The sequence below is a fragment of the Coloeus monedula genome (genome assembly GCF_965178545.1).
Source record: "Coloeus monedula genome assembly, chromosome: 9".
Classification (NCBI taxonomy): Eukaryota; Metazoa; Chordata; class Aves; order Passeriformes; family Corvidae; genus Coloeus; species Coloeus monedula.
The window spans coordinates 22,926,806-22,946,348 of NC_138789.1; the positions used below are offsets into that span (position 1 = coordinate 22,926,806).

General features: G+C 41.3%; 1 protein-coding gene across 2 annotated transcripts in view; it reads left to right on the top strand.

Annotated features, from left to right (window-relative positions):
* The first annotated feature begins 5,139 nt into the window (after nt 1-5,139).
* The window catches only part of MAST2 (microtubule associated serine/threonine kinase 2), a 188,646-nt gene continuing 174,242 nt past the window's right edge, over nt 5,140-19,543 (top strand). For both annotated transcript variants that reach the window (XM_082287513.1, XM_082287514.1), the window contains exon 1: nt 5,140-5,310. In XM_082287513.1, coding sequence (XP_082143639.1) covers nt 5,143-5,310 — 168 coding nt within the window. In that variant the 5' untranslated portion in view covers nt 5,140-5,142. The remainder of the gene's footprint in view (nt 5,311-19,543) is intronic.

Here is a 19,543-nt window from a genome sequence, read left to right on the forward strand (position 1 = left end):
AGTCTCTTGAAGTATCCTAGTGCCAGCCTTCACAGCACACCTGTTGGATTTCCATGGCTGCTGTTTTGTATTTGTCATCTTCTGTTTGGGAGGCATTTCCGTAAGTAACAATAGAACCATGTGTAATCCTCCCCTTGGCCCTTCTTAAATCTCATCTTTCTTTGGGTACCAAAGAGAGGGTGAGAACAGTTAGGATCTGAATCTACTTCTGCTGGCCAATATCTCTCCCCTCTTAACGTGCTTCTCTGTCTGGCCCTTTCAGAAATACACACAAATATACATATTTATGTGCATATGTAATTTGTCCTCTGTTCACACCCAGGGGTAGCAGCCCTATTGTGGCAATTGCTGTATGATCAAGTCCAAGCTGACAGAGAAAGCAGCACATTCACTGGTCTCTTCCTCTATTTAAAGCTCTAATGTATTTGATGAGCTTTTGTTGCTAGGAAGTGCTGTTAACTATTGCACTAAGCTCTCCTGATAGTTCACAGCCAAAATTTTAAACTTCGATTGCATATTTGCATATTTATATCTTCTACTTCCTTATCAGATGCAAATATGATACCTAGAACAAGGTTAGAGCAGTGCAAAGCTGTCACTGACATACTGCATCACTGCAAACATGTCCTTCATGGTATACAAAGAAGGAAAATAGCTATTGGAAAGCAAATCATATCCAGTTATGACTGGAATTTTCTTGTATCTAGATGTAGTAATTGCCATCCAAGTGTCAGTTGGTTTTCTCCATTAGTCTGTCCCTAAGACAGACTAACAGTGGTAGTCTCCAGTGAAGATGCATTGGAATAATATATAGTATAATATACTTTTATGGAAAAACCTGCTAGCAAGAAATTTCTTCCTAATCCTCCTTAATTCAATGTTTAGTTTGTGCCTTGAAGCATGACTATTTACAACCTTCCTGTAAAAAGTCCTTATGTAACTATGAGTATTTTTATTAATTACACAAATGTCTAAAGTGGACCTTCTTGACTCTGAGATGAGCTCAGCTGGTCAGACCATGGTGCCAATAACACTAAGGTTGTGGGTTAAATCCCTGTGTGGGCCATTCACTTAAGAGTTGGACTTGATGATCCTTGTGGGTCCTTTCCAACTCAGAATGTTCTGTGATTCTGAAATAGCAGACCTCACTAGATCCAGATAAGGAGTAAATTTTGCCTAGACTGTGTCAAGGTCCCAGACTTACTAATACTCCTGTGTTCTTTTAGAAAATCCTTTGTTTCTTACCATTTCCCTGGAGCTTGGGAGTGGTGATGGGGAGCTGTACTGTGTGGCTGCAGTCCTGTGCTGTGCAGGCAGCATGCATTGCCACCCTGGCAGGGCTGACACAGGGATCTTGAACTTCACTGAACAAAAGGATGCCTCATTCTATAAAGAATAATGGATTAGTCTCAGTCAAAGCTTTGCCCATCATGTCTCACTGGCTCCATGGGACTTTGTTACCTGTATTTTTTATTTTGCTTATAACTGGTATTCTCTGTTGTATCACGCTGGTTTTATTTATTTTTTTGTGAATCTTGAAGAAAGAATGCTGTCACAGGCGTGGAGTTGGGGAAACAGGCAGGAGTCACGGTGATGACGTGCAGCCTGTTAATTACTTGTCATTACTGACATTCTGTGCAGGTACAGCACCACATGCCACAGCCCCGTGCCTTCCTCCTGCCTGACTGCACACTGCCATTTGCCAAACATTAGTATTCCAGTGTAAAGCCCAAAACTTGTCTGTGAATACCATTAGAACTGGGTCACTAACAGAAGGTGCGTGACAGATTCACATGCAGAACAACCAAAGCCATTTCCTCTGTCTCGTACAGAGCACAAATACTGAGAGGGAAGGCTGTGTGTACAGTGTGAGTGGAATGACAAATGACAGGACGCAGTGATAAACTTGTTGGCATTAGTGATGCAGTTCTGCCTTGGAAACGGTGGAAGCAGGTGATCAGCTGGGTTATGTGTGGCACTGATTTTGCCAAATGGTCAAATTTAATAGGAATTAAAATGATTAAGTATTTCATTTTCAAGAGGAAATTCTCTTGCTCAGCAGAATGACTTCTACTGTTTAGCATTTTCTACTCTGTTTGCAATAAAGAGGTTTTAACCTCACAGCTTCAGTCTGCATATCTCTCTTCCAGCTCCAGCAATTATTGCTGTAGCTGTGTGCTAAGCAGTCATAAAAATGTTGCAGAGGAATTTGTCATCCCAGAAAACATTATGGACTGAGTTCGAGTAGACTGTGTTCTGCCTTACCAAAGTCCCTTTAAACCAGCTAGAGAAGAATGGAAGAGAACTTTTCCTGATAGTAGCATTCCAGCTACCTTCTGAATCAGAAGCACATGCTGAGACCTTTTTTATATGGAAAAAATGCAAGGTGGGATAAAGGGAAAGGAAATAGCTGGAACTGCAAAGAGAAACTGCATTAGCTGAGTATCAGCACATGAGCTACACAGATTGTCTGTAGTGCCCTGCTCTGTGTTAGTCAGTGTAGATAATGTAAGAATCATCCCCTTTATAAGCCTTTATTGATGAATCTTTTTTTGATGTGACAGAAGATTTCTGGAGACAAACATCATGAGCATAGATGTGGCACCATACCACGCTCTGCCTCATTCATCTGTACCCCTTTTCCCTGCCAAGCGTCTCATGATACGTTCACTTTTATTTAAAGCTGGGGAAAAAAAAATTCAGAAAACTAGCTCATATGGAAAAGAAAAATCAGGTCACCCAGACTGGTCTGCAGATTCAGGTCATATTCAGTGACATGTTTAAATGGAAAAAATATGGGAGAACCAGTAAAATGAGGAGTATTTTTCCTATTCTGTTAATATGAAACCTTACTGTTCTTTTGTTTCAAAAATATTGGAAAGACATTTTGAGTCCAAAATACTAACCAGGGATTAAGCAGAAGGAAATAAGCCAGAAGCAAACCAAACACAATATATTCACAAATAAAATGTCCTATTAACTGCCAAATGGCTTTTTGATTTGGAGAGATGAAAGATATTTTTAATTTTTTGTATTAAAATACAGAACCAGAAGGCAATTATTTGCAATTCTGTCTAAAACGAACAACTGAAGATTTGTTTCTAACATGTTTATTTGTTTAATATGTTAGAGAGGTAACATTATCCACATACTCATTGTGACTTTTCTTCCTGTATGCATGAATTCCTTTCTGGCACAGGAAGCGAACAGGTGTGAGCCAGAGCAAGGTGTCCCACTGGCCATAACCAACAAATAACTAATTGGCATCTATGCTGCAACAGGGCAAAGACCCAGCCAAATTATGATGAGGCACTGTGCCATCTTAATAGACTCACATTAACAAGGACGCCAAGATTCCATAAATTTACATTATTTACATTTAGTTAGAGCAGGATTCCCAGCTGGGAAGTTCCACATGGTTGTCCATTCTGATTATATACAATTATGATGGAAAAAGGCCTCTGTGACTAATCCAGCACCCTGAAATTGTTTTCAGCAAGCATTTAAGCATTCATAATTACTTAAAAATGCTCCCACTCTTCTACCTCAATAAATCGTTGGGAAGTACAAAATGTTGTCTTTGTACAAAATGAATAAAAAATTTATACAATTAGATTTCCTGGTTGAAGATTAAGAGCCTTTTCAGCTTGGTATAAAGGGAAAATGAGTTATTTTTTCTGCAGTAGCAGCAAGATTCCTGACTATGTAATAGTGAAGAAAAAACCCCAAAACTTTGAAGTTGCTTTTTGTGAAAAATAAATGCAAAACTGGTAACTTAAGCCCTCAAGAAATAATTTGCGAAGAGAAAAACGCTGAGAGGGTGTGAATTATTGAGATGAAACACAAGATGACGATATTCTCTTATTACTCCTTGAGGAAATGAATCTCTGAAGGTTTGTTTTTTTGACTGAGAAGATGGTGAACTACATCTTAATCCACAACATAAGAAGTGGAGAGGCACAGCTGGTGAGCATTCTCCTGCAGCTCAGAGTTCCTGTGGATGGATGAGGGATGCCCAGAGATGTTCCGCTCACTCAGGCACTGCAGGCTTGGGTCCCACTGTGTCCTGCTGGAGGAACGCTGCGGCATTTTCCCAATGTGACCGTCTACGTGTAACACCACTGGGAAGGTCCTGCACTCACCCGAGATTTTCGGGAACAATTAAAGAGTTTATTAACAGAGAAGCTGGATTCTGCTGGACATTTGAGCTGATTGCAGATCACGATGATAGGGACACGATGACGCACAGAAAGTTCTACCTGAATATGAGGAAGAAATTTACTCTGTGGGTGACCACACGCTTGTATAGATTGCCCAGAAAGATTGTGGAGTCTCCTTCCCTGGCGATATTTCAGAGCCGTCTGGATGCAGTGCTGTGCCTCGTGGTCTGGGGCGACCCTGCCTGAGCAGGGAGGTTGGAGCAGATGACCCACTGTGGTCCCTTCCAGTCTGAACCGTGCCGTGACTCTGCGATTCTGTGATTCTACAGTTCTGCGATTCTGTGAACCACAGAATGAGTCAGACTGGAAGGGACCACAGTGGGTCATCTGCTTCAACCTCCCTGCTCAGGCAGGGTCGCCCCAGACCACGAGGCACAGCACTGCATCCAGACGGCTCTGAAATATCGCCAGGGAGGGAGTCTGATTCTGTGGGACACAAAGGCTGCCCTCACGCCCGCGTGACACTCCCGCATAGCGCATCCTGAGCTCCCACCTCCCAGCCTCCTCCTAAGAGGGAGCCCTGGCACGGACGCAGAGGCTGTTCTCCCCGGAAGGGCCACCGCTGGCCGGGACAGCCCTACCTGCAGCCCGGCCGCAGAATCTCCCCCACACTCCGCCACCCGCCCGCCCTCAAGCCTCAAGTCTCGCTCCTCCTCCCCGCCGCGAGCCTGCTGCTCTCGCGAGAGCGAGCGGCACGCGGGGCGGGAGGCGGGGGCGGCGCCGCGGCGGCCGCGCTCGCTGACAGGCGGCGGGAGCGGGAGCGCGCGGCATGTCCGCGCCCGCGCGCCCCGCGCGCAGGTGCCCGCGGCCGCCCCACCGCCCCGGCGCTCCGTGACCGCCGCCCGCCCCGCCCGCCATGGGGCCCCGGCCGTGCCGCCGCTGAGGAGGAGGAGGAGGAGGAGGAGGAGGAGAAGCCGCCGCGATGAGGAAGGGCCGCTCTCGGGGGGACAAAGCGGCGCCGCCGCCGCCGGCGCGGAGGGAGCCCGGGCGGGCGGTGTCCGGCAGCGCGGCGGAGCGCAGAGCCGCCCTGCTGGGGGGCGGCGGCAGGAAGGAGCCGGAGGACGCCCGGGTCGCGGGGGCGCCGGAGCGGGTAAAGCCGGGGCGCGGGGCGGGGGTCGCCGTTGTTATGGAGACGCGCTCCGCGTGGCGGAGCCGGTCCGCGCCCGCCCCGGGCCGGGACCGCGGCGCTCCGGCGAGGGAGAGCGGCCGGGGGGCGCGGGGAGGGGGGCGCGGGGCGGGAGCGGCGGCGCTCGGTGCGGCGGCAGCCTCCGAGCATCTTCGCACGCTCCGTGCGCTCCCGCAGGTAGGTGCCCCCAGAAGAAGGAAGGGTGGGAGCGGTGGCGTGTCCGTGTCGGTGCTGACGGCGTGGCGTGAGTGAGTGGTGCGGGAGCCGCCGTGCCGGGAGTCTGCCCGCGTGCCGGGGAAGGCGAGGGAGGATGCGGTGAAATCGGGTGTGTGCTGTGTGCTGGCTGGTGTTACTAATCACAGAATGCATCTTTCTAGTAACCCTCCTTAGGTCGCTCCTAATCGTGATGATAATTATGAAGCATTTTCCAGCATTTTTGGGTCTTAATTCCAGAGGTGGTTTATTTAGGAAACATACCGTACCTTTGCAGAGACTTGAAAATGCACAGGCTTGTTACATGTGAGAGTGTGTAAGTTCAGTATGTCCACTTTCATGTCTTTCATACCCACAAAAACAGGATCTACTGATTGCTGCTTAGGATTACAAGGATGAGAGACCAAAGAGATCCTAAACCAAAGTTCAGGATCATCAGCACTTTGGTTTGATAGTCTTAATTTTACAAGAGATAAAAATGGGAGATGACAGTTTGCAGTTGAAAAATGTAGGTGACAACTAATGCTATTTTTTTGTTTGTTGGAAGAAAAGGAGAAAATACCGTAAGTATGAAGACTCCTGGGATGCAGTAATTCATTGCTCTGTTTTGCCATTTTTTGGAGCAAAGAGAAAAACTGGGGGTTTTTTTGAAAAGGTGTTTTAAGTTTACGTCATTGTTGCAGATGCACAGGTTTATGCTATTTTTAAAATAATTTCTTGGGTGTTTTTTCCTAGAAAAGCTGTATTATATTGCCTTCAATTATAGGAGCCTTAGATTTTGGCTTGGACTAGTGGATACCTCTTGAATACAGGTTTATCAGACTGGGCCCTTGAAGAGGAGAGGTCTATTATTTTATTCTCTAGTGCTTTATTAAGCCAGGTGTTTAAGAGGGGCTACTGCTTTTGATGTTTATTCTTTCCTGAAACCATTAAGGTATGCTACAATCTTTATTCAGGAAAAAAAAATCTAAAATCAGAAGAAGTCACCCAGTATCTTCCCAGCTGTCCATTAAATGGACAAATTTGTAGAGCAACCAAATGCAATAGCAAGGTGTTTGTTGTACTGTTTTGATGTACTGTTTATGACATTGACATGGAAATTGAAGGAAATTATTTCCATTCTTGGTAGTGTGAATGAAACTTACAAATCGTGCACACAGAACATGCCATGTATTGAATAATGTATTGAACACTTGGGAAGCTTCATCAGAACAACCCCAATGCTGCAAATTCAGAACTGTCAGTTTTTGAGATGCGCAAGGCTTTTTAATGGGAGATAGTGCCAATTTGTGTTTGACTTGGGTGCTCTGACTGGGACCTGATGTGACTTGTAAGAGCAGATCTTTGTGTGCTGGCAGGTATTTGGTGGATGGAGGAGGAGTTTTTCAGCTAAAGTTAAGAAAGCTTCTACTCAACCATGTGTGAGATACTCCCCAAACTTTTAAGGAGAACCTCTCACCCCCTCTCCCCTTGTGTCTTTCATGTAAGGTTTTGTAAGTGTGGTAAACAACTGCAGAGAAATGAATTTGTTGGACAAATGTAACAAACAGCATTTCTGTCTTTAATATCAATAATCCAGTGTTTATTTAAATGTCGGTAGTTGGTAGTGTGTGTGTGTGGTAAAAAAGGCCTTCTGAGATCCAGAAGACAGAGATACTCCATTTTCACTGATCCAGCTTGTAGCTTGAGAAGTATTTCCTTTGGGGCCACTTCTGATTTATGTAGCCCTGTTGTTTCCAAGCCTGTAACATGCCCTCAGCAGTGCCAGTGCAACAGTGTGCACAGCTGCAGCGAACCGTTCTGGATTGAATTCAGATCTCTTTGTTTGCCATACATTTGCACGAGTCTGTGGTTGGGAGAGGCTAAGCTGCTCTAGTGTTGAAAGAAGTCCTTATCAAACTGTGACTGCAGCAGTTAATCACTGTACTGACCTGAAGGCCTTTGAAAATCTGGTCCTTTGCAGTGCTTATAGTTCCGACGTGCATACGATTAATGTTTGCACTTTCTCGTGAGTTACGCAAGAATGTGAGAATGACTGTACTTGGTCACATTAAAGATCCCTCTCGCCCAGTATCCTGCCTCTCCGAGCTGCCAAGAACAGATGCTTGGAGAAGAGTATAGTGTATATTGAGGAAATGCCTCTCCCAGCCTCCAGTAATTTGTGGCTCATAGGTTTCCGGAACTAGAGGTGATATTTGTTTTTAGAGCCCCCAGTGGGTTTTTTCTTCTATGAATTTGTCCAATCAGTGTTTGAAGTCATGTATGCTTGTAGCATCCACAACATCCTGTGGCTGAGTCGTAGGGCTTAAACACATTTTGTGTGGAAAAAACACTTATTTTTGTTTGCTTTTAAACTTTCTGCCTGCTTGGTTTCATGCCTTGCTTGTTACTTCTTGTATTGGAAGAGGCAGTGAAAAAGAGAACCCATGTTATTCTGTGTGACTTACAGGTTGATGACTTTTTCTTTTATTTACCATCCCTTGATTGTGACTTTTCCGGAGCCATTTCAGAAAGAAGTGACTACCCCTTTCATTGTCCTTGCTGTCTTCTTTGCACCTCTTGCAGGTGTGTTCCTGATCGGAGACAGTGGTGCAGGAATCCAGGGAATGGCGTTGGGTTACAATAACCAGGAGCAGCTACAGTATTTCAGCATATGCCACCCAGTAAACTTACATGGCATATTCTTTCTTTAATCTTCTGCCTGCTTTTTCTTGACAATCTTTAAGAATTGAGTAGGCACTTCTGTGGAACTTTGATAACTCTAGTCACTCTTTTAAGCAGTAATAACTAGTTCAGAATTTGTCATTGTGTACGTATTGTGTTTTTTTTTAATACTGTGCATCACTTTACATTTACCTGCTGTTTTACAGCCCACTTAAACAGTATCATTAAAGTCTTCTTCAGATGTCTGGCCATTGCTTTTGCAACCTTGAATAACTTTAAGCATTGTCAGCAAACTCTGTCACATAAGTGTCAAACTTCTTTGCTAGATTTTGCTTTAAAGTATGGAAGGTGTTAATCCCAGAAGAGATCCTTGCGAAACTCCACTGGTGATCCTTCTTTTTTTGGGAAAAAGGCCAATTCCTCCAACTTATTTCCTGTTCACCCATCATTAATTCATGACTAAATTGTCTTTCTTACCCTGTGACAGTTTAGTTTCATTGAGTGAGGGTGTCTTTGTCAAACACAGCCCACTTGGATTTCCATAAAGGATTAGCTTAATCATTGTATGTTTGCTGACTGCACTGAAGGAGAAAAACAGGAAGTTGAGGTGAAAGTGATTGTTGCTTATAAATGACTGTCACCCTCATCCAGGGGCACATTTCAAGCACTATCTGTTTCCATATCATGCTGACATAATTAGTTTTAAATGCTATGATATTTGTAATGAAAGATTTCACGTGGATGATAACCAGTATTTGTCAGAGCTGCTTTTATTAGCATTTTCTACTTCAGGTAGAAGACAAAGTCCTCATAGAAAGGATTCTTCATTTTCTAGAAGAGATGGCTGTAAAGGTTTATGATGGAATTGTACAAGACCGTGGTTGGTCTGCAGAGGGTAGGTAGCAAACAGCAACTCACTGTATCCTCTGGTATCAAGTGATGACTCAGGCTTTACAAGAGGTGAATCTTCATGCTAAAGGTAATACGTGTATTTTCTATTTTTTTTTTCCTCAAGGGATGTAATAGATGCAAAGGAGGAAATTAGGAGTGAAGATTATTTAATAGGTAGACTGGATCCACCTGAGGAAAACAACTGAAATCAGCTATAATCTAGGAGAACATTGGAGTGGGGCAAATGCATTATGCTTCCTTTCACTTGTCCGGGTGGAATGTCTTTGTTATTTTTTTTCCATGAGGAGTGGGTGTTAATGTGTCCCTAACAAATCTAAATGCTATCTTCCTCTGAAAGCAGAGGGACAATAAAAAGATGTGAGAAAAACTGAAGTATTGTGGCAGGTCTAGTGGGATGGAGGTTGAGAGTCAGAGAGTAAAAATAGAGAATACTGAGCATCACTGAATGACATTTTCTGCTCTAAGGCATGCAGGGAACTAGTGAGTGCTACCCAGGGGTGCTTGCTTGGAGATGTGACAAGGTGAGGGAACAGAAGCAGACCCCATCAATTCTGACTAGCTTCCCTCTCTTGCTGTGGGTGCCCAGGGAAGGATTTATCAGTAGATTCCACGACTTTGTGGCTTTGTTAATTAATGAGAGATGGAGGGGGAAACAGTAGCAGAATCTCAACAAGCAGTCTAAGGGGCTGGTTGAGGGGACTGCAAGTTGTAGAGGCAGGATTTTGGGGTAGATGGACCATTTGTTGTGTATAAAGTTAAATTCAGCTGCTGCTCATGAAGAGCTGGACTGAAATGTTTGTAAACCTGAAGGCTCCCCTGCTGTGTCTGTTTGTTGTATAGGAAATGTTCAGCTGATGCCAGCAGGAAAACTGCAAACATAATACAGAGATAGGCCAAGAACCTCCTTAGTCCAACTTAGGTTTGTGTTGGAGAGCCCCTTCTATAGGGCAATCAGTGCAGTGGGCTACCTCCAGCTGTAAATTTTTACCTACCTGAAGATCCTGTGTGTTCCTCAGCCAGTACATTTAGTAATTTCTGCTTGAAAAAAACTATTCCATGATCTTTGAATAAGCTGACTTACAATCAATTCATTTAACAGTGACTGTCTCTTGAACTGTAGTGCTACAAGCTTTCTGAGAGTAACAAAAATACTCCTTTTTCTCCACCTGTCTTTGCAACCTTGTAGATCTTTTATGTCCCAAGCCAAAATGGAATACTGAGGTTATCCAGTGTGATTGCCCCACATGGGCAGTCTTTGGAGCTTTCCTGGAAGATAAATTAAAACATCTCTCTGAGAAATTGATCTTATCTTAGCATTAGATCATGGTGTGTTTGTCACCTCTTCTTAAAACTCAGCCAATGTTTAATTATTCCTGCCGTTAGAAAACCAAATGACATCTTATTTCAACGCTTGTTTTGTCTAATGGCCAACTTTCAGCTGTGGAATATGCCTGTGCTAGCACAGGCAGTAAAAATTCTCTACTATCTGATCTCTTTTCCATGTAGAAGTACTTGAAATGTAAAATTGAGCTTTGGTTGGAACAGAAGACACTGAGTTCTTTTGCTTCTAGAACTCTGTGCTTTTCCCTCTTGATTGTTCTTGGAGTGTGTGCCAAACCCAGGTAATATTCTGGCAGCAGCCTGGAATGGTGTGATCACAGACAAGCTTCCTCCTTCACTATGTTTGATACTTGTCTTTTTACAATTTTGGGGATTGCATTGCCACAGTTGGGTGTGTCATATGAGAGAGGGTTTTGTAACGTTATGCATATGTGGATATTTCTCCTCCATCTATGAGTAAAATCATGCAAATTGGTCCAAGACTACTTATAAACGGTAGGCTAGAAAGCTTATTACTCCTTTCATGTTGTCATTATATTTTGCTTCTTTTTTTTTTTTCTTGGAAGGAATAGCAAAGGATCTTTTCCACTGACTTCTCACCCTGTTCTTTTTTGGAAAGCACTCAGTGACCAGCAGGGAAAAACTGGCCAAACCCCAGAGTGCTACTCAGATTTATTTTGTCTCCACAGCTGCAGAGAAGCTGTTACCATGCTTTCCTTGCTGCGTGGCAAGCCTGGAAACTGAAGAGATCTTTTCTTTTTTCCTAATTAGAACTTCTGTGCTTCAAATATAATAAGTTTTTTCTTTTCCCTCTAGGTGACATCAGTGCTAGTAAAGGCAGTATCCTTGTTGTGATGAGCCCTCTATGTAGACTGCAGAACAGTTTGATGTCCTTTGGTTATTTCTACCATGAGTCTTCCCTTTTGATTGACAAGTGAAGAATAAAGCTTTTGGAGTTCGATTGGCACTTTGCTTCTCGGTTTTCTCTACAGATCTGTTGCAGCTCCCCCAGCCATGGGCCCTGTGGGTAACAGCTCACAACACTCAAAGCTGTTTTTTATAACTTCATGTCAAAACCTACAAGCTGGGATGCAACTTAAGAAGATGGAAGTTTATTTAAACCGAATCAAATGGACTTATTGCTAGTAATGCAGATTGCATTTGCAGTCAAGTGTAGTTTTTACTATTCACATTACATATTCCATAAAAGCAAATAGGTTAATCATAAACAAGTATGTTCTGTAAACATCATTGCCCCTTCTTATCAAAGGAGAGATGGAGTGCTGCTAACTTCTAGAAGATCAGGAATCATCTGTTTACTTAAATGCTTATTGCCACCTGTTCTGCGACATTGTTGTTTAGGGTTGATTTTAGGATAGTTCTGACTTGTGCCTCTTTTCTCAAGGGAGCTAAAGAAAGTTCATAAGGAGCACATTGGTAAAGACTCCTAAATTACAACCTGTGGTTGTAACTTGCCATTAAAAACTCAGTTACTATTTGCGGACCTCAGACTTCCTTTTCTCATCTTCCTTTGTTGCTGTTTAGCTGTCTTTTTTATGACAGGAAGAAAGCAAAAAATAAGTGCTCTTTTCTAATAAAAATATGCACAATTCTAGTCTATGGAGCTTCTAATATGGTTAACCAGAGTGCATGGTTGGCTGGCAGGCATTCTTACTTATCCTCAGACTTTATTTTCTGAAGTTTATTCCCTTCTTTATGGAGAAATAAAGATAATGAAGAAACCACTGTGTAGCTGTGGAGGAATCAGCTGTTCTCTTATAGCATGCATGGTTCTCTTTGTTTTCTTCTCTGTCCTTTTTCTGAGGAGGCAGGAAAAGAAACCAGAAAGAACAAACCTGTCAGTGCCCCATAGGTGTGTCTCACTGCCTACCATATACTGATTCTTGATCAGAAGTAGCCAGAAGCTACTTCTGCCTGACCTGTTCATCAGCCATGGTTTTGCCTTTCTATGTCCTTATCGAACAGAGATGGCAGCTCCTGGTGACCTGTTCCTCTGCGTTCACTTGTGTATTCATGCTAATGTTTAAAAGTATGGGGCGCTGAAAAAGTGACTGAGAGAAAGAGTCATCTAAAAGCAGGCAAAGTGGAATAGAATCAGGGGCTCAATTCTGTAATGTGCTTATTAGATAGTAATAGAATTGAGCCAAAAGATAAGTCCAGATGCAGACAAAAGGGATGTGGAGTCAAGTAACAGATTCTGCAATGGGCTTGTTAGGTAAGAGCAGAATGGCACCAGAGGGTTGATGGCACTTCTCTAGCCTGAGAAAAGAGAATTGTCTTTTCTCTCAGAGTTGAGTATTAATGGACAAATCTCTTTTATGTAAATCAATAACTAGGTAGGCATTGCATCAGCAGCTTAGATGATTCAGCTCGCCCATGTGGGACTTCGATTTCCTGTCACAAGTGAAGAGTAAGAGCAAATATTGTATTAGCCACATTAATTTCATATCTTGCATATTAGAATAGCTAAGCAGGCAGTGGAGAGATACAGTACAATGCATTTCTTGTCCAAAAGTGGAATAGAAGTGAAGGAGCCAAGAGAATTCTTCTATCAGAAGTGCCTGGGTTTGGTGTGGCACTTCTTGTCTTTAGAATAATTATTAGCCTTAAGGGGAAAGCTGCTGCTGCTTACTGTTTGTTACAGAGCACTTGAGGATATCAGTGGGGTGCTGTCCAAGGCTGGGATTAGGCAGCTGCAAAACACTCAAAGATTTTGGATATATCCTTGACTGGATGCTTTGGGAAACCAAGCAATATATCCAAATGTCTTGTGTTGGAGGAATGGGTATGTGTTAGTCACTTTACACCTAGTAGCTGACTTCTTGAGCAAGCTCATCTGCCTTCTTGCAGCACAGAGTGTGAATGTTGTCCTGCTTGTTAAGGTAGTTCTTGAGAGTCCCTAGAAAGGGCAATTCTTTATTTTTCTCTGATAGATATTTTTTATTGCCCATGCTGCCTGCCATAAGCCAACATAGCTTTAGTGCTTATAAGAAATGCAGTAGATTATTGTAGATGTGAAATAAAAGTTTTTTTAAAGTCTTATTTAATTCCTATTCATGGAAGCTGAGTAGCTGAAGCTAATGAAGCAGTGAAGACCACCAGGCTGGTGAGCTATTTGAGACTAAACCAAAATCCTTTATCACCCAGCAAGACTTGGTTTCTCAAGAACCACAATAGATAAATGAACAGGTCATACAGAGTCTCAGTGATTTCATTTCCACATCAAATAATGATGTGCTGTGGTTAGTGTATTTTTGTAGTGATGTAGTACTGTTTGAAGCCTGGTGAAAATGCTGCTCTTTGAAGTAAGAAACCGAGTCCATGGACACTCAAAAAAACTACCTTTGAAACCAGATTTAGAACTTTTTAATTTGCTCTTCCTCTAAGCTGTGTTTTCTGTGAGGTTTTTATTTAACTTACAGCTTAGGTCCCACGAACCCTAAATCTAGTAATCTGTCAGAAGTTATTTTCAAATGTTCTGTTATAAATGCACATTACAGTGCAGTGAGGGAAGAGGGTTCAAGATTGACAGCCTAGCAATAATCTGGAAGTCTAGCTGTCTAGCTTATAATTTTTTTTGCTATTTGCAATTGCTCTAGTGTTAATGGAGTCCATTATGTACATGGAAAATAGGATGATGCTGTGTTTCTTTCCAGGAAAAAAATACTGTCTTTGCTCTTGGAGTTGCATCGTAAATATTTTCACTTTTTGTTATACATATAGTAAACACTTCTACCAATAAAACACATTCTAAACCCTTTTAGTTGGTCTGGATTTTTATGAATGTAAAAGCAAGACAGCAATTCAAAACATTCCATGTACGTGTTTAAATTTCCGGATGCAGATGGCTTCAACTGTTGAGGTTGGACTGTGGGGAGTGTAAGAATTTTTGAAATGTAATTTCTGATTCAGTTTCAGTCCACAAATGTCCTCATGAGCTGTCTATGTAGGAAGATTTTCTCTAATGTTTTTTGTTATATGGTGTGACAAGTAATCTGCCATAAACATTCTCAGCTATTTGTAGCCAAAATAAGTTAATTAGTTAATTGATTGATACTTGGATAATTTTTGTCTTGACATTTACTGAGTCATGCTGTGTTCTGAAACTCTTGTAAGTATTTGACATACCAGCTAATTCAGCTAATGGTAAAAATACTTAACAAGAGTTATAATAAAAAACTGATTTTCAGTACACTTCTGGAATGCACCTTCCAGTATCTGCTCATTGTCCAAACACCCAGCAATCCATTCAGACAGATTTCCAGTGAAGTTTTTGCTTCTATGGGGCTCATTCACCTAGTCCTAACTTCCTGCAGTGACTCTGAGCTGTCTTGTGGAAATAAGCCCAATATACACTGTGTGTGTTTATCACTTGGATGTGTTAGCTGCCAGCACAACAGAATTAAAAACCAGTAATAGATTGTGTAGGTCCTGCCACCCTTGTTGAATTTCCCCTATGGGATTTGATGGAAGAGTTCTCAGAGCAGATTGTCTTCCAGGGTGGAAGAGACAGTACAGAAAGGTTACAGTGGTAAACAAATGCTGGCCTGCAGCATACTGAAGGCAGTTTTGCTAAAGACTAAATTATGTGTGCAGTTAGACCTAAACTTGAGACACTTTGTAGTGTTTTGTTAATCCAAACAAACAAAAACTAAGTGGAAAAGATACATCCACCAAGGAGTGAGGGGAATTCATTCCATGAGATGAAAACTTGAGGAAACATTACAGCTGCATTTCAGGAGGCTTGAAGACTTCTATGAAATGCAGTATTTGTCAGACTGATTAATTGATGCTCAAGCCTGTTTTCCTTTTATCCTTTAAAAATACAGCTGTCATGCTTTGAGCTCAATAATAATGATTTAAAAAACCTAGTTTTCTATTAGTTTTCTAATATGCCTTTTTGGTACTAAGTATAATGGGCACTTGGTGCTGCTACCTCTGTAGGCTGTTTTCATCCCACTCAGGGTCTTACATGTGCAGAAGGACTGCACAAACACCTGAGTTAGACTCTGCAAATGGTTTTAGCATGGTTCCATGTTTCTAGGAAGGCTGTCTCCCTGTGTATGTGGAGTTCTTTCAGTGGGGCCTGTTGGGATAGGACAAGGGGTAACGGTTTAAAACTGAAGGAGAGTTGATTTAGGTTAGATCTAAGAAAGAAATTTTTTACAAAGAGTGTGGTGACACACTGGAATAGGTTGCTAAGAGGTGGTAGATGCCCCCTCCCTGGAAGGGTTCAAGGTCAGGTTGGAGGGGATTTCAAACAGCTTGATCTAGTGAAAGGTGTCCTTGCCTATGGGAAGGGGGTTGGAACTGCATGATCTTTAAAAGTCTCTTCTAATCCAAACCAATATATGATTCTATGATTTCCAGATATCCCAGGTGCTAAACTAGAGATTTGCTCTCTTTGCATTCAAGGGCATACAGCTCAGAATGATCAAATTGCTTTTCCATGCACTCTTTCTTAAAAAACAGTTTGTTCTTACAAAACAAGTCCACAAATGGCAAAACTACCTTTGTCTTCTACGCAGCTTTCAGAGAATCCAACTTCACTAATGCAAGCAAAGTGTTAAACTCTAGGAAAGACAAAACTGGAGGACAAGAGTGTGTAATGTCAATGTGGGGTGCTACTTGGAAAAAATGCACCCATAGACAGTGAAATAATTTCATGTCTAGCAACGTTTCTTTGATGTTTTTTCTGTTAGTCTGGTAGTTGCATGTCCTCTGTTCACTGAGGAGTAGCAGCAGCTCTTCTTATGACTGTATCTTACTCCAGTTTTATTGTAAAGGAGCTTTTATAATGCCCCAGAGCAAGGAAATGTCATCTCAAAAATGGAATGCCTAGTAATTAAAACAGGTTTATTAGTTGCTAAAATCACACCATTCGATACTTAGTGTATGTACAAGCATTTTATTATCATAAAAATAACATTTTAATATGGAACTTGAGAAAAGACATTTAGAAGGAAATGAGGTAGTCACAACTGATGTCAAGTGTTCTGAACAGCCCCAGAAGATCAAAGACCGAATGAATAAATTATAATCACTGTTTTAGAGAAAAGCTTATAAATGAGTTGTATGGTTACTGCAGTGCGGAAGGCATTTAGATGTTTAAGCATCCAGGCATAGATGGATGCAGTGACATATTAGTAGCAACTATGTTTTTATTAATTGACTTAATTTGGACCTGTGCAGTATGAAGGTGACAAAAATATGACCCTGAAAATTAAATTATTCATTCATTTAGTTATTTGTATATTCTTTGACATTTACATTAATCCCTGTTTTTAGGACAGAGGAGATTCTGTTTACAGGGTTGTTTTGCCAGTTTAGCAGGCACTTTAGCAGAAGTGTCTGCTGACTCCAGTCTTTGTTAGAGCTCAAGGCACGGTGGTGTTCATAAACCTAACACTTGGGCATTGTTCCTGTTCTCAGGCAGAAGGGAAGAAATACGTCTTGTCCTTGAAAAAATTTCGGCTTTTGTTCCTTTGTGATGGAACTGTATTACACTGCTTGGTGAGGAGAAGCTTTTGTGCAGATTATAGAGTCTCCATTTCTTTGTGCAGACATTGATAAGAATTGTGAATTAGTTTATCTTTGACTGCTATTTAATGGGACTTCTATTAAGAGAAGCTAAGGACTAAGCATTTATTGTGTGTCCAAGGGTTGACTTAATTTCATTCAAGTCTAAAGCCACTGGTAATTGTATTTACAGTTTTATAATAAAATAGTAATTTTTTTCCCTCTTCTATACATGCAGATCTGGTGTTGAATCTCAGGGAAAATTTGTTCTCAGGAGAACTTCACACAAGTGCTTCTTATTTTTGGCTCTGAATCGATCTGCTTATCTCATTTGCGGTAGGAAGTGAGAAGGTTGCAGATGGTTCATGGAAACAAAAATATTGATGCCAAAGGGTTGGAACTTTCACAAAAAATTTTTTTTTTTTTCATACTGCAAATAGAGATCCTCCTCAGTGATAATAATACCAGATTAAATTGCATCTTGGTCACTCTTTGTCATGTATATGAACAGATACTGTTCTAACTCTCAGCAGTCCACTGGTTTTTGTTACATTTTATTTTGCCAGAAACCTCTGTCTAACTACAGATGGTTTCACTACTACTACTATTCAGGTCATGTCTGTGATGCATAAAAGAATCCTGGGCAAAAATATTAGTGTTGCTAAAGCAGATTCCTTTTGTGTTTTCTGGTTTCATACTTTTCTTTCTGCAATATTTGCTCTACAAGTGAGCTTTAACAGTTATTCTCAAGTCTTAAAATTGTATTACACATCTGTAAGTAGCCACTGAATGTCTGATTAGAAAAGTCCCTTGAGCTCACCTGAGTGATTCTCCACCAAAGTTCAGTTTATGAGTTACTTTCAATTTTCTTTGTAGGCAGCTTCATTTGAAACAAACCTTGGAATAGCAGTTGGGCTATTCCTCTGGCCTCCTTAGTCTTGGGACAGTTTTTTAAGGGCAATGTCTCATATGGACCAACAGATATTTTATTTGAGATTGTACTTCAAACATTTTTCTTTGGAAACTGCTTTTTGCAAAACAAGATTAGAACTCTGTGTTATTAGTAGATAAGTAATTTTTATACAGTACACACATTTTAATACACTGTTTTTGTTTGCTTGTCAAACTTTGTATTTTCAGCTAGTATTTTGATTTAAAATTTATTTTATTTGTACCTTAGACATAGAAAAGTCTATATTGTTTTGGGTCAAGAATCAAATATTAATACAGATAACATCTCAGTTTTTCCAATGCAGCCTGGAGGTTCCTGTCTGAAATGTATAAAATCAGATGAAACTTTCTTCCTGGTTCTATTGCTATGAAGCAACTGTTTGTTTCTGTAAGTTGAATGAAGTTAAAACTTATTGCTAGGTTTTGTTCATCTCTGTCCCTAAAAACCCAGGGAATTTACATTCCAAATGAAAATTAATTAGATTGTAACATTTTAATGGGCATTCAACAGAATTTACTCAGGTATTAGGTATTTTATGTTGGTTCATTCTTTCCCTGTGAACGAGACAGTGAGACAATGTAATGTGCACAAAAACCAATATAGTTGGAGATCTGAAAGTTCCTAAGTGAGCATCAGTGTTGCAGGGAATCAAGGTGCCCTGTGGAATGCTCTGGTAAGTCTCCTTTTTGTAGCCAATATGAAATCATAGGTTTCTTTGCCTGCACAGATTAAAATGTTTCTGCTGCTTGCCTGGTTCCAGGAGCAGTTCCCCTTCTAGTCTGTCTCACAGCGTAGTTGTATTGAGGTGTTCAGTTCGGTGTTTTCTTTGTAATAAATATCTGAATAAATCTGTAAGGAGCTGACAAGCAAGGAAAGTTTTGTTTGCTAATGCTGTGTGTTATGGTCTTTAGCAAATCTAAATATTCACCTCTATTTAACCATGTAAAACCTAATAGACAAGAATAAAGAAGATGAATGAGTATTTGATAACACACAGGATGCTCAAGAGAACTTGCAGTAATCCTCGTCAGTGATGTTGGGACACATCACATGCTTGGCACATCATTTGAGTCTGTTGAAAGAAAATCTTCAGAGAGAAGGTGTTTTGATGTCTTATAAAATCAAATTTTATTACAAATCCCTTTTTGGGGGTCCTTTTTCTTTTAATCCTGACAGCGTATGAGTAAGGATGATGAATTATAGAGTTGTTTTGTTTTATCTGGCCAGGAGTTAATTTCCCTGCTCAATGCAACCTTCTAAGGTTTGCAATACTCATGCTAGAAGAGCACTGATAAAGGAATGATGTGGCCTTAATGCTCAGTGTCTTTGTTCAGACTGGTTTTGTTGTCAGTGTAGCTACTGAGCCTGGTGTGGGGTTTGGAGTCTTGATAGATTGATAGTGGTTTCTTTGAGCCTCTGTGAAGTCTGATACACACTTTGGAGGCTCTGTTTCTTCTTCTTCCCTTGATGAAATTCATTTGGCTTTAGGCATTTACAAGCTGAGTTCAAGAATTACTCTTCCCTTTTCGCTGTTGGGGAAATCTTGAAATAGGATTGAATACTTTGTTTAAGCCA